General features: G+C 39.1%; 1 protein-coding gene across 1 annotated transcript in view; it reads right to left on the bottom strand.

Moving 5' to 3' along the window:
- Positions 1-16,431, bottom strand: part of Mrpl1 (mitochondrial ribosomal protein L1) — a 57,461-nt gene that overhangs the window by 9,414 nt on the left and 31,616 nt on the right. The window contains exon 7 of the mRNA XM_021210992.2: positions 15,571-15,677. Coding sequence (XP_021066651.1) covers positions 15,571-15,677 — 107 coding nt within the window. The remainder of the gene's footprint in view (positions 1-15,570; positions 15,678-16,431) is intronic.

The raw sequence follows: 16,431 nt of genomic DNA, 5'->3' as shown, positions 1-16,431 counted from the left end.
TCAGGTTCTCAGACTCTTCCACTGTAGTCCCCATTTTTATCTTCAGGAGTTTCTCATACAGCCTGGGGCTGCACTCATGTCCAGTGCCTGAACTCAGGCTCTGCGGAGACCTGGACTGATACCAATGGCAGGAGACACAGCAGCCTGGTGGTCCTCTTCACCCGGGGCTCCTCCAAACTGCTACTGCGCACGCACCCACACTGTTCAGGTTTTCTCATAGCTACATTCCGTGGGAATGGCAAAGTGTATACTATAATTACACCATCCCACCTGGAATGAGGACCTCCCAGACTCACGAGTATGTATTTAATATTTTATGGTTGGCAAATGTTTTCAGTAAAGGGCCAGATCATATTTCAGTATTCATGCCTTTCATTTTAAGGGTCATATATGATTATTGCTTTTGAATTTGTTAAAAAAAAACCACTTTATACATTTTATTTTTTAAATTATGTGTATGTGTCAATTTGTGTGTTCACGTGGCTATATGCATGTGAGTATGGGTGTCCTTGGAGACCAGAGCCCCTGGAGCTGGAGTTACTGGAGTTGTAAGTAGCCACAGTGGGCACTGGGATCTTGGGTGAATATAGCTGCTCCTCTGTCTTAGCACCATCATACCCTGGAGATTCCAGTTCTGCTACCGACAAGCTCTATCTCCTGTAGTTTACATTCTATGGTGCATTTTCTTATCTTTATAATCTCTTCATTTATGACATAGAAACTATACTACACAAAAAATACTACAAGGAAAAGTTAACTGGCTGAAAAGAATGAGGGAAAAGAAGAAGATGGGAGAAGAGCCATGAGCCAATGGCTGGCTCCCTTTCTTGGAGACATTTGATGGTACCTGACAAACAATACTTCTTCCTACCCACTGATTTAATTTATGGACCTAGTTACTGTAAAACAAACCTTCACATTCCAAATCCTACAACATTCACACCTTGTTTAAGTGAACTCCATCCAACGTGTTCACTTTTCCTGTTCTAACGTGTTCCCTGTCCTGAGAGCTCACATTTCGACATCAGACCTGACTATGTTTATGTCCCTACCTTGCACTTGTTGATTTTGTGACATTATACTACAGCTTTTATCAGATGCCAGGCTGAAAACATTCTTGCCTCAGGACATCTCACTATTATGTAAACAAGCAGAGTGATGCCCATGAACAGACCAGGTCTACAACTTCAAACATGTCTTTTACTTTAAAAAGAAAGCAAAAATAGCACATCAAAGGTGCTACCTCTATACTACACAGTTCGAAGCTCCAAACATACCTGAAACTCAGACAGGACAAACTAGTCAAATTAGGCTTGACATGCTCTGTGAAATCAGAGCTTAGTTGTCGGCCCTCTTTCTTCTTTCACAGAAAACAAGCTTAGATTTGATTATTTATAAATACATTAAAAGCATATTCTTCATAATTTCACCCATTTCTATTAAAGTTTTTAGCAATTTATTCTTAAACATTTTAGAGTTTATGTACTAACTATATACCAATAAATTAAACAGATGTAACTTTTAGAGTAAACACAATTGTATCCCTATTTTTAAAATGCATACTTTCTTTTTGTTCTTTTTTGTTTAAGACCAAGTTTCAACTCTGTGACCTTGCCTGTGCAGAAACTTGTGATCCTTCTCCATCAACCACTCAAGCTCTGGGGTTACAGGCATGCACTAGCATGCCCAGCTCGGGTAATTTCTTAATAATACTTTGTTTTCTGTCATAGACTTGAGTTCATGTGCAGGGACATGTATGTGTACATACGGGCCTCTGTGTGGATGCAGGTAACGTTGGGTGTTTCTTTTAACCATATCCTACCTCATTTTTTGAAACAGTTTCTTACTGAACCTGGAGCTCAACAAATTGGGGAGATAAAGTGGCCAGAGACCCAGGGGTCCTCCAGTCTCCAGCTCGCTGGCACGAGGATTACAGGCAAGTACCACTATGCCAGGCTTTTCAAGAGCAAGTGGGGATCTGAACTCAGGCCTTCACATTCATACAGAAAATGCTTACCAAGTGAGTCATCTTCCAGACACCTGACTTAACTTGATTTAACTTAACTAGTCCACTAGCAGAAATCTGTCTAGTGATGTAAGAAAACTGTGGGAAAAGAGTAACTTGCCACAAGAGTCAACAGGCATGGTGCTACTGTAACCAAAGACGGTTAAGCTGCATGCCACCAAGAAGGCAAGATCTACTGGCAACTGGGAAGTAATGCAAACTGTATACTAATATTTCCCACAAATTTAATTCTTTTACATCTTTCTGATATGCTGTTAGACAACCAAAAAAGAGGGAACAGAAAAAAAAAAAAAAAAGAGGGAACAGTACAGGGGTGGGAGAAGGTGAGTAGAGAGATAGTAAGAAAACAAAAAATTCAAAAGGTTATTAAGCTTGAAAAGAAAGACTGGGAGAAGAAAGGTAAATCTGAAAATAAATATAAAACTTTACAAATCATAACAATTATATTTGATGTCACATAATTCTCAGAGTATCAGAGATGAACAACTATGTCTTCTCTGGAAATGAAAAGAGAGTAAAGTTACTCCAAATGTTCACAATACAGAGAGCCAGTATAACACTGGTTTGGATGCTTTACTGTACACTATTCACTTTGAGCCAAAGGATGGGGCTCTCTTATCCACCCTTGGAACCAAAGACAAGGAAAAAGCAAGGGTAGAGAGAAAAGGAAGAGGAACCTCTCAGCATTCCATACATTTGAGAATATGCACGTAAGGACCACAGTCGGGGTTCATACATTCCATATACATGGGATATGCATGTAAGGACCATAGTCAGGGTTCATACATTCTACACACATGGGATATGCATGTGAGGACCACAGTCAGGGTTCATACAACCCATATACACAGAATATGCACATGATGATTATGGTTAGGAGTCACAAATTCCATAAAGACAGATATTTTTCATCTATTTTGTTGATGAATTTACCTCTATTATATATATACCTGATATAAAATGGGTAGGTAATATGCAGTAAATTAATCTCTGAGTAACGACTAATACACAACCACTTAGTCAAGAGAAATGTGCAAATGTATACACAAATACTCTGCATGCCATGTAAAGTCTGCTGTTGATCCCAAAAGGGTTTCCTGAGGTCAGGAGCATATGGACAAAAGGCTTTCCTATTAAGAAGAACAATGGCCTTTACAATGTATAAACTATTTGGGGACATATTCTAAATATTGCACTGCTACCATCAAAATAGTTACTTACTTTGTGTTTTAACATCTCAGAACATATGAGCACATCTTCCTTTATAGGTTCTGTCTTTTAACTTGCTCTACCACCCAGAAGAAATACTGTTTCTGAAACATCCCAACCCTTTTCTTCCTCAGAGCCTTCATAACTCCTGGGCCCGCTCCCAAGAACACCTTCTTTTCCCATACTGATTTTTTTTAAATCAGTTTCCATATAAATGCCATCTCTTATGGATGCCTTCCCTAACCAAACCCATCTAAATAACATACCATGTATGTGCACATATCAACACCACTAACACCACCCCTTCTTCCTCTTCCTCCTCCTCTGCTGCTGCTTAAGCACGCACATACATGCATGCATGCATACATACATACAAGATACATACATACATACATACATACATACATACATACATACATACATATTTTTATGTAGCATCTATAGGCTCAGCCACTTGAAGGCAAGCACTTTTGGGTTTACTCACAGTACTGCACCCTAGTCAGGAAGTTGTTAAAACTCAGGAGAGGTCAAGGATAGGTGTGTGTGCTTTGTGGCGAGAAGGAGAAAATACTGAAGTGGCAAAGTATCACATGGTGTCAGCCCATGAAGGGACAGTAAAGAGATCCTTAGATGTGTACTAGTGCTGCTGTGTTAGTAACCTAAGTCACTTGCCACAGGATGAATGGGAGGACACAAGATACAACAGAGGGAGCAAGAGCAAAACACAAGGGAGGGAGCAGAGCTTGGTTTGGACATACCATAATACCTACTACTAACACAAGCTACACTTTCTGTTTACATATCAACTTCTTCCTCAGAGCAACCCCAGGTAAAGAACTCTCTGCTCAGCCTTCCCCTTTTGAGGAGGAAAGATGGTAACTAGTGTCAAGGTTTTATAAAGCAACAGAGTCCAAGAAATGTATGAAGTTGTGTTCTACCTTGCCACCTGAAATGCTGTGAGTAGAAGTTAATTTCCAAGAACACAAGGAATCCCCAGTAGTCTAAGATAAGTGAAAAACATGAGTATTTCTGGTCTTACATGTTAGAAAACAGTACAGTGGAAAAACTTATTAAAAAATCCATTTAGATGGAGATTCACATTTGTGAAGAATTTAGAGGCTGTCTGTAATAAAAACAATATGGCCTTGGCATATAAACAGAGTAATAATACAAAATTGCAGACTAAAACACGAATATATATAACTATATGTAACTTCTGCCATTTAATACTCCACAAAGATTCCAAATACATACACTGTAGAAAAAAAAAAGTATCTTCAACAAGTTGTGTGGGGATGTCCACATGCAGAATTAAATTAGATCTGTATCTACAAAACCTTGCACAAAAACTAACTCCACGTGGATCAAATGCCTGAAGCTGGAGACACTGAAATTAATGGAAGGAAATATAGGCACTACCCTACATGATATAGGTATAGGACTTTGTGAATAGGACCATCTGCCCTAGAACCAAGGCCTAACAAGTGAGAAGCTGGACTTCATGAAACAAAGAAAAGCATCTGAAACAGCCCTGAACATCTTGGGAAACAATCAACCGGCTGAGAGGAAGCCCACGGAACAGGAGAGAATTCTTGCCAGCCATACATTTGACAGAGGATTAATACTCAGACTATATGAAAAAGCAAACAAAGCAAAAAACAAAAACAAACAAACAAAAACCCCAAAAGTCAAAAAATCAAAATTACAGATTAAAAAAAAGGGGGGGGGGGGAAGGCCTGGGACCTAACTTAAGAGTTCTCAAAAGGAGGAAAAAATTGGCTAAGAAATATCTAAAAAAAACTGTTCATCCTTAGAAAATACCAATCAAAAAAGTTTGAGATTTCACCTTACCCCAATCCAAGTGGCAAAGATCAACAGAACAGCCAGCAATGGTGGAGGGAAAGGGGAACTCTCACTCAGTACTGGTGAAACTGCCAACTGGTAGTGACTCTGGAAGCGAACCATGAATCTACCGTACGGCTCAGACACACCACTCCTTGACACAAGCCCAGAGAAGTCACCATGCTGCTCTACAGACACCTGCTCAGCCATGTTCACTGTTTTTCTATTCACAACATCTAGAAATGGAAACAACCTAAATATATCCAACTAACAAACAGTGAAAATGTGATTCATGTACCATGAAATCCTATTCAGCTGTCAACTTTGCATTGGGTATGGAACTAGAAAAGATCAGACTGAGGGAGGTAGCCCAGACCCAAAATGACAAACACCACATGCTTTCATCTGATACTCCTACCTCCAAATCCGATGTGAGTATACTCAGATGTGATTAACTGCAGAAAGAGCCACCGAAGCAGGGAGCGCAACAGAGAAGGGAAATGCAGTACACAAGCAAGCTGGGTGGGGACAAATAAAGAAGTCAGCTAATAACAGGAAGAGTGACTGAAGATCTCTTAATGAGTCATACTATTGATTATCTAAATCAGAGCATTTAACAAAGCCCTAACACCAGGCATGAAAAGTCCCTTTGAGTTGTTGGTCACAATCATCCAAGAGACTCCAAAACCAATCTGCTATTTATTACCCTTTTTGGCCCCCTGCCTGGATGTGAAAGGTAAGTCCCTATGGCTGAAGACACCACACACTTCACACACAGGGCCAAGGGGTGGAAATGATCTGGATGCCTACTCCCTGAGGACTGGTTTTCATGGTATCAGGAGGCACCATGCAAGCTTCCAAGGGAGGGATACGACTGATAGAGAGCCTTACCTAGCTATGACTTCTATGAGCTGCCACACCTAAAGGTGCAGTAGTGGTACACAGACCTTAGCAGTGACCTATTGGTCACTCTAAGCGAGCTAACTCTAACTCTCCAGCAAGCTGGTCCTCTCAGCAAGAGGGAAAGCATGTCTGGTAATGGAAACCTAGCCAAGTATCCAGTGCTGGCAAAGTCATGTGTCTTGGGAGAGAACATACAGTTACTAAACCAGCACATTCCTAACTACATTCTCAATATTTGTTCTTATACCCACAGATAAGCATAGCCTTCACCCCTTATTAAGGAAACTTTTCTTTGCAACAAACGGAGACCATTACAGAAACAGCTGACCAAAAATATTAAGTTACTACGGTTATTACTTTTCTCTTTGGATTTTTGTTTTTTAAGAAACAGTCTTGTTACACAGCCTAGACTGGCCTTAAACCCACAACCCTACTACCTCAGGCACTCTACTGCTAAGATTATAATAAGGTCCATTTTGTTCAGATTCAACTGGATTAAAAAAGAAAAACGTTATTAGTAGTTGTATGGTGGGGGCAGGGTGAGGAAGTTGTGTGCACTCCACAGCATACTTGTGGGCTCAGAGGACAACTTTGTAGAGTTGGTTCTCTCCTTCCACTTCCAGGGGTTCTAAAGACTAAACTCAGGTCACCAGGCTTGTACGTCAAGCACCATTACCCAGAGTCATCTTGCTAACTCCAAATGGATTTTTTAAGCTATTAAAAGTACACATGGGACTCAGTAAGTTATTTAAAAGCAAAAAAAAAAAAAAAAAAAAAAAAAAAAAAAAAAGGAAGGAAGAAAGCATGCCGGTGAGAAGGGACTGTCTGGGATGAGAAGGGATGATATAACTAACATGTCAAAGCATGAAGGTGAGAGGGGACTGTCTGGGATGAGAGGGGATGACATAATTAACATGACAAAGCATGATGGTGAGAGGGGACCATCTGGGGTGAGAGGGGATGATATAACTAATGTGTCAAAGACTAAAGCACATTTTAACAGTACATGTGAATACTTTATGTCTATAACTGAATCTGGTATCTTCTAAAAAAGCAAAGGACCAGTTACTATACTAATGATAAACCATCTGCCCATTATGAATGCAAGGCTTAACAAGTAAGTAATACATGGAACATTTATTCAAGTGTCTCTTTTCTTGTTAGTTGTGAGAATATTGAATGCCTGGTCTATTTTCTACAATGATGTATATATCTCTTTAAGTAAATTTGAACTTTAATTGTGTAGCAAATTAACATTTGGATATGATGAACTTGGTAGCTTTCTGACTGAGAAACAAAAGCATTAATTTATTAAAAACATCTTTTATACGAGCTTTAGTTTTCCTAATATAAAATACAGTGTCATTCTAGAGAGGCTAGAAAACTGTTTTTTTGTTCTTACTTGTAGGTTTGTAGAAGTTCTGTGATTTTACTTTTATCTTTTGAGATATATGATTCCTTGCATTTTTAAGAGAAAGGCACACATGAATTTATACCTACATCAACCATCCATAACCTACCAAACTGACAAAAATGGTTAAGTTTGTTAATATCCAAAAGCAGTGAGAATAAGAACTATAAATTCATTGTTGTATGAATTATATATTAGTGTGCTCATTCCAGAATGAATACTATCTGGGATGATTATAACATTTTATGCGCACTTGTTATACTTCAAGAAATTTATCTAATATTTGGGAGATGTTGGCAACATTTGTTTGCAAGAATTTCATCATGGTGTCATCCATATAGCAAAAACTGGATACACACAAAAGGCCACCAACAGGAACTGTTTACAGTACATAATAGAATATAACAAACAGGCATTGAAAGTTATATGGTATGGGTTGATCCCAGCACCACTAAGAATGTGGCAAATGTTATTTTCGTCCATACCAAGCAAATTACAGGTCAACGTTATCTGGCACAGTAGCATATGTAAATTACTTTTAAAGAGGTATTTATGTCTTATAGTTTGATATTTCTAGGAGAAAAATAAATACATGCATCTATGGTGTGGGTCAGAATTTCCTGTTGTTTCCCCACAGCACACTCCCTAATGTCATGCTCTAAGACCTTCTCCTGAAATCCGATACCTTCATTTTTAACCAATTACATACACTTCATGCCAAGATAGAAATAGATGATGATCACAGGATAGAAATGTATGTGATAAAAACAAAATATTCCAACAATAGCTTGTTTTATCTTTATCATATTCAATAAATACATTGAGTGATATTTTTGCTGATATGAGGATTTGAGTTGATTGCATATACACACAAGTAAATACATGAATATGTAAGTTTTAGGTACAAATGATAGGGAAGATTCAGAAAGAAACTGGCTGGCTATAAAAGCATTCACATAGTTCAAGGAATAAAGGTTGAGTTTATGGCACTAGCTGGTAAGAAAATAAAGACACAGAATTCAGCTGGTTATATTTAGCACATTGATACAGAAGAAAAACAAGTTTAAACTACTCAAACTACGCTCCACACTGAAGTCCTAAGCCTGGCTCTTGGAGCATAAAACCAGCCAGCACAGGACTGAAGAGACAGGTGAGCAGCTGGGCGCAGTTCCTGTTCTTGTAGATGATCTACCTGAATAGGGTCCCTACGTAGTGGGTTATAACTGCCTGTAACTCCAGTTCCAGGGCCTCTGGAATCCTCTTCTGATCCCTGCAGGTTGTTTCACGAACACAGTAAGTACACAGACATACACTCAGGCACAAACATACACACATACAACAAGGTTTTTAAAAGATTTTTCTTTTTCTTTTTTTTTTAAATTTATGTGGATGTGTGTGGGTGGATGTATGTGCAGATGTCCAAGGAGGCTAGAAGGGGGCAATGCAGGGAGGTGGATGCAGTTGAGAGCCACCCTACATGGATGCTGGGAACCAAACTGAAACCCTCAGGAAGGGCAGCAGGTGGTCTTAACCACTGAGCCATCTCTCCAGTTCTTGACACATACTCTTTTTTTTTCTTTCTTTTTTTTTTTATTATTTTCTTTATTTACATTTCAAATGCTATCCTGAAAGTTCCCTATACCCCCCCGCCCCCGCTCCCCTGCCCACCCACTCCCACTACTTGGCCCAGGCGTTCCCTTGTGCTGGGTTTGCAAGACCAAGGGGCCTCTATTCCCAGTGATGGCTGATTAGGCCTTCTTCTGCTACATATGCAGCTAGAGACACAAGCTCAGGGGGTACTGGTTAGTTCATATTGTTGTTCCACCTACAGGGTTGCAGCCCCCTTCAGCTCCTTGGGTACTTTCTCTAGCTCCTCCATTGGGGACCCTGTGTTCCATCCAATAGCTNGCTGTGAGCANCCACTTCTGTGTTTGCCAGGCACTGGCATAGCCTCACAAGAGGCCACTATATCAGGGTCCCTTCAGCAGAAACTTGCTGGCATGAGCATTAGTATCTGGGTTTGGTGGCTGATGATGGGATGGATCCCCAGGTGGGGTAGTCTCTGGATAGTCCATCCTTTCATCTTANCTCTAAATTTTGTCTCNGTACCTNTATCCTTTCATGNGTATTTTGTTCCTTANTNTAANGAGGAATGAAGNATCCACANNATGGTCATCCTTCTTGGTTTTCTTGTGTTTTGCATAATGTATCTTGGGTATTCTAAGTTTCTGGGCTAATATCCGCTTATCAGTGAGTGCACATCTAGTGACTTCTTTTGTTGACACATACTCTTAAGGATACAATATAGTTTTGACATTTACACTCATGGAGCCACCACTAGTCAGGATAATTAATCACTTCTAATATTATGTTGCTTTGCAATTCCTACTTCCTGTCCCTCTCCACCTTTGTCTTGTCCAAGGTAACCACTATTTGTCTTTCTATCAATATAAATTAGCTAACATTTGCTACAATTTTATACAAATGGAATAAATAGTACAATATATACACTCCTTGCTGGCTTCCTTCACTCAGCATACATTAGCATATATGGAGTTTATTTGTTACTTTTGTTTATACGGATCCTGTGAGGGATATTTAGAATGTTTCCAACTAGAGATTATTATAAATATCAATGTATGTTTTGATTTGTTTGAACATATGTTTTCATTTCTCCTGAATACATGGCTAAAACTCAAATAGCAGAACTAGACAGAGAGAGGAAGTTCAGCTTCTTTACAAACTAGCAAATTGCTTGTCAAGGAGGTTGCATCATTTAAAAAACTGAATTTTCTCATAGTGTGTGCACGGTTCAGTCCTCTATGTCCTCACCAACTTGGTAAAAGTATGTGGGGGGGGGGGAGTTTTAGCCATCCAGTAGATATGCAATGGTAATTCTCTATGTTTTAGTTTACATTGACCCAACGACTAAAGATGCTGATGATCATCTTGTTTTGTTTGTCATCTGTCTCTTGTAAGTGTTCAAATTCTGCCAATGCAAAAATACTGGGTAGTTTATCGAGCTTAGAAAGCTTTTTTATATGTTCACAGTCAGCTATTGGATGGAACACAGGGCCCCCAATAGAGGAGCTAGAGAAAATACCCAAGGAGCTGAAGGGGTCTGCAACTCTACAGGTGGAACAACAATATGAACTAACCAGTACCCCTAGAGCTGGTGTCTCTAGATGCATATGTAGCAGAAGATGGCCTAGTTGGCCATCATTAGGAAGAGAAGCCCCTTGGTCGTGCAAACTTTATATGCCCCAGTACAGGGGAACAAGAAGTGGGAGTGGGTGGGTAGGGGAACAGTGCAGGGGGGGGGAGGTATAGGGGACTTTCAGGATAGCATTTGAAATGTAAATGGAAAAAAAAAGAAAAAAGAAAAAAAGAAAGTTTTATGTATTCAGGATTTACCAGACGTGATTTGCACATAATTTTTTTCAATCCATAATTTCTGTATTGTGTTTGCACTGTCTTTTCAGGATCTGGAGCTTGCCTCTCTACACAGACCCACCTACCATGTCTTTCTCTGAGTAACGCTTCTGTTGTCACATCTTAAAAAGATTCATTCCATAACCCAACTTTTCAAAACTTTCTTCTAATCAATTTTAGGATTCATATTTAAGGGTTTGCATATAACTTTTTACACATATTGACATGTTATATGTGCTTTGGCATGAGGGTTGGTGTTGCCTTGTTGCACACAAATATTGAACAGTTTTGGTGACACTATGATTTATCCACTCGGGGTTATTAAATGACTAGAAGTCAGTTCTTCACACACATCTATGTTTTCTGGCTTATTTTTTCCATTGTTTTCATTCTTGACATCAATATCATAATGTCAAAAGAACTTTATAAAAATATTTTTATTTATTTATAATTTGAGACATTAACATTCTGCAGCATGGCTGGTTTGAAATTCACAAAGATCCACTGGCCTCTGTGTCCCGGGTGCTAGGGTTAAAGACAAGTGCCATCATGACCAGCAAGTTTGCAAATCTTCAACTTTCTTCTTATTCCTTCTTGTTCTATTTTGCATTTCTGTGTGTTCACATGAGTAGCATGTGATATGTACACACATGTGCATACAAGCTGTGTGCATGCATATGGAGGGCAGAAGTTGATATTGGGTGGCTTCCTCAATCATTCTCCCTCTTACATTTTGATACAAGAGCTCTCACTGAAACTAGAGATCACCCATTTGACAAGGCTCTGGGGATCTTCCTGTCTCTGCTTCCAAATCACTGGGAGAACAGACACATGCCCCCATGCCTATTGTTCTATGTGGAGCCTGGGATCCAAACTCAGGTCCCACGCTATGCATTAAGCACTCTGCTCTCCCCACGGAACCACCTCCCTGATTATCAGTCTTTGGTATATCCGTATGAGTTCTGTAATTAGTTAACTTTTTAAAAAGCTGACTAGGACTTTGAGAGTGTAACCAGTCAGGCAACCTTCTCTTTAGGAGAACTGGTATTGCAAATTCATTCTACAATTTCAAAATCCACCTCACCATTTATTTCATTCATAGTTGAGTCGATTTCACTCAACTATGTTTTGATGTTTTCAGTATATGGACTGCTCACATCTTTTATTCCTAAGTATCCCTTTTGTAATTATAAGTCAAATTCTATATTAAATTCTTAAAATTTAGAATGTTACTGTTATATAGAAACACAGTTGAGTTTTATACCTGGAACTAGTACCTCCACTGATATATAACTGCTTTCTTTGTTTTACTAGCTAGATCATACATATCATCTGTAAATAATGAGTCACATATTCTATTCTAAACAACTTTAACTCTGTTCCTTGCCTTACTGCATTGGTAAATGTTGAACAAAAGCAGCTCTCGGGAAGTAGGAGTCAGCTGTTTACTATGAAGCATAATGTCAGCTGTCGGTTTTTCTGTGATATCCTTTATGAAATTAAGGAGAGTAGGCTAGGCATTAGGACCCGAGTTTGGTTCTCAACACCCACATTGGGCAGCTTACAACTATGTGTAACACCAACTCCAGGGGGATCTGACGCCTCTAGCTTTTCTGTAGGCACTACACTCATGTGCACATACCCTACACATAATACATATAATTAAGAATAAAAATAAAATCAGTTTAAAAACTTAAAGAAAATTAAGGGCACTGACATGTTAGTGGGGAAGTTGTAGGATTGAGCACAAGACCTTGTGGATGGTAAGCATGCATCCTACCACTAACCAGCACACTGAGCTCTAGGGGATTTCTATCCCTAATGGGCTGAGACTGCTGAACCAGCAATTTCATTCTAGAGTCTATGAAAATGACTTTTGGGTTCTATCTCATTAACATAGTAAAATATAATAACTATTAAATGTTAATCCAACCTAGGATTCCTAAAATAACTATTTGGTCACTGCCAAAAATTTAAATAGGGTTAGTCCCCTCCAAAACTCAACATTGAAATTTGACTGCCCCTGTGGCAGTGTAGATGCTGGGTCCCATGCAGTTGCTCGGTTAAGAGGGGTAATTGTTTTACAGGAGTGGATTCACTCTCCAGGCCAGGCACCTTCTTTCTCATGCCTTGCCTCTTCAGCCCAGCCTGCATACCCTCCCATTCTTCTGATGAGGTATGACAGAGCAGGAAGCTCCTGCCACATACAACACCATGCACCTACACTCTGCCACCTCCAGAAGAATCTCACGCTGACATAATCACCCAGTCTCAGGCATTCTCAGCAAAAGAAAATGGATTTAGGCAGCCAAAATACTTGTTAGAAGTAGGTTAATTTTTTTACATCTGTATACATAGATGATATTACACTACAGTTTTCTTTGTGTAGTTTTGATTTCAAGGTACTTCTCACTATTTCAGATGGGAAGGTAAGTCATGTATGTCTCTGTTACTCCATCTTAGCCAAAATATCTGCTACACAGCTATTGTCACTATCACATCTACCCCTCCTACCCAAATAGTACCTACCATTACTGTCATTCCACAGATGGATAAACAGCTAACAGGGGAAACAGAAGCCCAGGATGCCACAAAAATCAGTTGCTATTGTTTCAAAAGCCTGAAATTAAATGTGAACCACAAAAAAATAGGCATCTAATATTGACTTCACTAGTCTTCCACTATAGTCAAGCACTTCAGTATTATTTAGCAGATTTTCTTTAAACACACAAGCATCTCTTTTAAAATCATGACAAAATGTCTGCAGAAGGAACATACTGCAGTGTGATCAGGGCCCATACTTATCACTGTGGTATCTGTTAATATCACTGTGCTTTCTTACACGTTAGGACCACATTGGAAATATACCTTAAGAAAAAGAAATTTTAATCCAGCTAGGAAGAGTTTCATAAGGATATCCTATGATCCTCAAAGACAAAATAATAAGAGTAATGATAAATATTACCATCTTAAAATTGTATCTTACCCAGAGACATACACTATGAAACAGACATCACTGTCCTATACAGACCCTGACACTTGGACCACCACACTGAGAACCTGCCTAAAGTCTGCCTCCCCTTACACAGGCTGGCCAGTGTCAGACAAGCCTCTGCAGCTCCAGAGGAAGCTCTGCAGCTTTGTATTTGGGCTTTTGTTTGTGTTTGAATCACAACACTGTCAACCTTGAGAAACAAGACACTCTGCCTTTGGAAACAAGGAAATTTCAACATCAGAGTCTAGCAGAGATCAGACCAAGCAAATGCAAGCCAGTTCTTGAGGATAATGTGACAAGTGGGACTTACCAATGAGATCTGCTCTGCTTCCTTTCTAAGGCAAGGGCTCCCATAGGTAAACCAGCACAGTGCTTTCTCTGACTTCTAATAATCTACAGTGAATGTGGTTCAGTTGGCTTGGACCACCAACTATTGGCAATGATGTGAAACTCCTCTTAAGAGTAAAACCAGAAGAAAGAAAGGAATCCTAATAGTTATTCCAATTATTTTAACTCTGGGAGCAGAGTAACTCAGCCTACTGCTTTAAGACACACTCGTACACGCACGCACACGCGCACACACACACACACACACACACAAATTAAAGAAAAAGAGGCTATGAATTTGGAAGAGAGCAGTGGGTTGGGGAGCAATAGGCCCTTGAGAGAGGAAAAGGAAGGGGAAAATAATGTAATTATAAAATAATCTCAAAATAGTGAAATATTATTAGAAGTAAAACACAACAAAGAGATTTAACAAATAAAATCGTTTAGAACAGCATGAGACACTTGGATTACATTGTTTAAATTTTGTTATCAATAACTTACTACTATTCCTATAGTTATAAATAGGAAAAAGTTACATAAATAATTTTTAGGGACTTTTCAGTACAAAGAACAACTGCAATTAACATAATCACTTTAATGTTTCCCAATGCTTATTTAGTTAAAAACATGGTTCTATAACTCTAACACACGTATATTAATGTTTTAGAAATGATATTAGAAGCTGACATCAAGTATCTTCTGTAGGTATGCAAGTAACTATAAAACACCAACAGAAACAATCAGACACAATTTATTGAAATAAAGCAAACGAATCCATTATACAATACTAAGTACATACTATGTGCTCAGCAGTATACAATGCTCTTCTCAGGATCCAAGCCTTTTAACTCTTCAAAGACTTAAAATATTATATGATTTTTTAAAAAGTGCATGTTAGAAGAGATAGATTAAGCCAATCAAATACATGCCAGTGAGCAGGATATAACACAGGAAGAAATTATGTAAAAAATTTTTGTACATTTATTGTTTGTGTTTGTGTGTATAAACATGAACACAGGCTGGAGCACTGACTGCTCTTCCAGAGGTCCAGAGTTCAATTCCCAGCAACCACATGGTGGCTCACATCCATCTGTAGTGAGGATCCAATGCCCTCTTCTGGTGTGTCTGAAGATGGTGAGTGTTCCCACATACACAAAATTAATTAATTAATTAATTAATTTGAAAATTTTAAAAATTAAAAAAAAAAAGAGCTCATCTGTGCATGTATGTATGTAGGTCAGAGGTGCTTACAGTTGATTCTCCCAGAAGGAAGTGACTCTCAAGTACCACCAAACCTGCTGAGCTCCACTGATGGAAGAAGATTCTTTATGTGTCTAGTTGAAGCTGGCTCCAAAGGAAAGTTCAAACGTCTGGTATGCCACTTACGTACGGGGCATCTGCACAAGGGATGCAGCTATAACTTACTGTTGCTATTTTGGTGCTGAGGAAGTTCTGCCTTTCTTCATCTACCATAATTTCATGTGCAGTTTTAAATAATTCAAGCATTTTGGGGATGTCACGACCAATGGAATCTGGTTAGAAAAATCAGAAAAATCTAAAATTATTACATTACCTAAACAAGTAGCAAAACTTAATGACTGGAATAAACATGAATCCCATGTGAAGAAACAGTGACTAAGCTGTGGCAGACAGATGTTAGAGGGTCACTATGGCCCCCACTTCTAGTTCATGACTTGGGCTGCTCTTCTCCTACTGGGTATGGATGAGGCCTGCAACTTGCCTTCTAACCAAGAGCAGAATGATATGCACAGAAAATTACATCATACAACCTGACAATGCCTGTCTCAGAGGAGACTCTTCCTTATTGGCTCTGAAGAAGCTATAAGGCTGTGTGCTAACATACGGAGTGGACGACAGACCAAGGAACTCCAAATCCAGCAAGAAGAATTGAAGCTTCAGCCCAGCAGCCTGCAAAGAGCAGACTTCCGCCAGTGAGCACGTGAGTCTACAAGTAGATTCTCAGTCAGCCTGGAAGGAGAGAGCCAAGTCCTGAGCTCCCTCTGCCCTCCACACTACACATGTGCCTCCTTTCTATCATGTACATATACACATAAACATGATGAAAAAGGGGATTTTTAGTATGAAATATTAATGTAAGCGTATACCATAATTATCTCAAAGCTTTTAAATTTTCTTACTAAAAAATCAGGTAATTTTCATACAACATATTTTAATCCATGTTTCCCCTCCCTCATCTCTTCCCAGATCCCCCCACCTCCCTACCTTTCCAACTCTAAACTAACTCTCTCTCTCTCTCTCTCTCTC

This window comes from Mus pahari, chromosome 13 (assembly GCF_900095145.1).
Source record: "Mus pahari chromosome 13, PAHARI_EIJ_v1.1, whole genome shotgun sequence".
Taxonomy (NCBI): Eukaryota; Metazoa; Chordata; class Mammalia; order Rodentia; family Muridae; genus Mus; species Mus pahari.
This window is presented reverse-complemented; position numbering and strand designations above follow the sequence as displayed.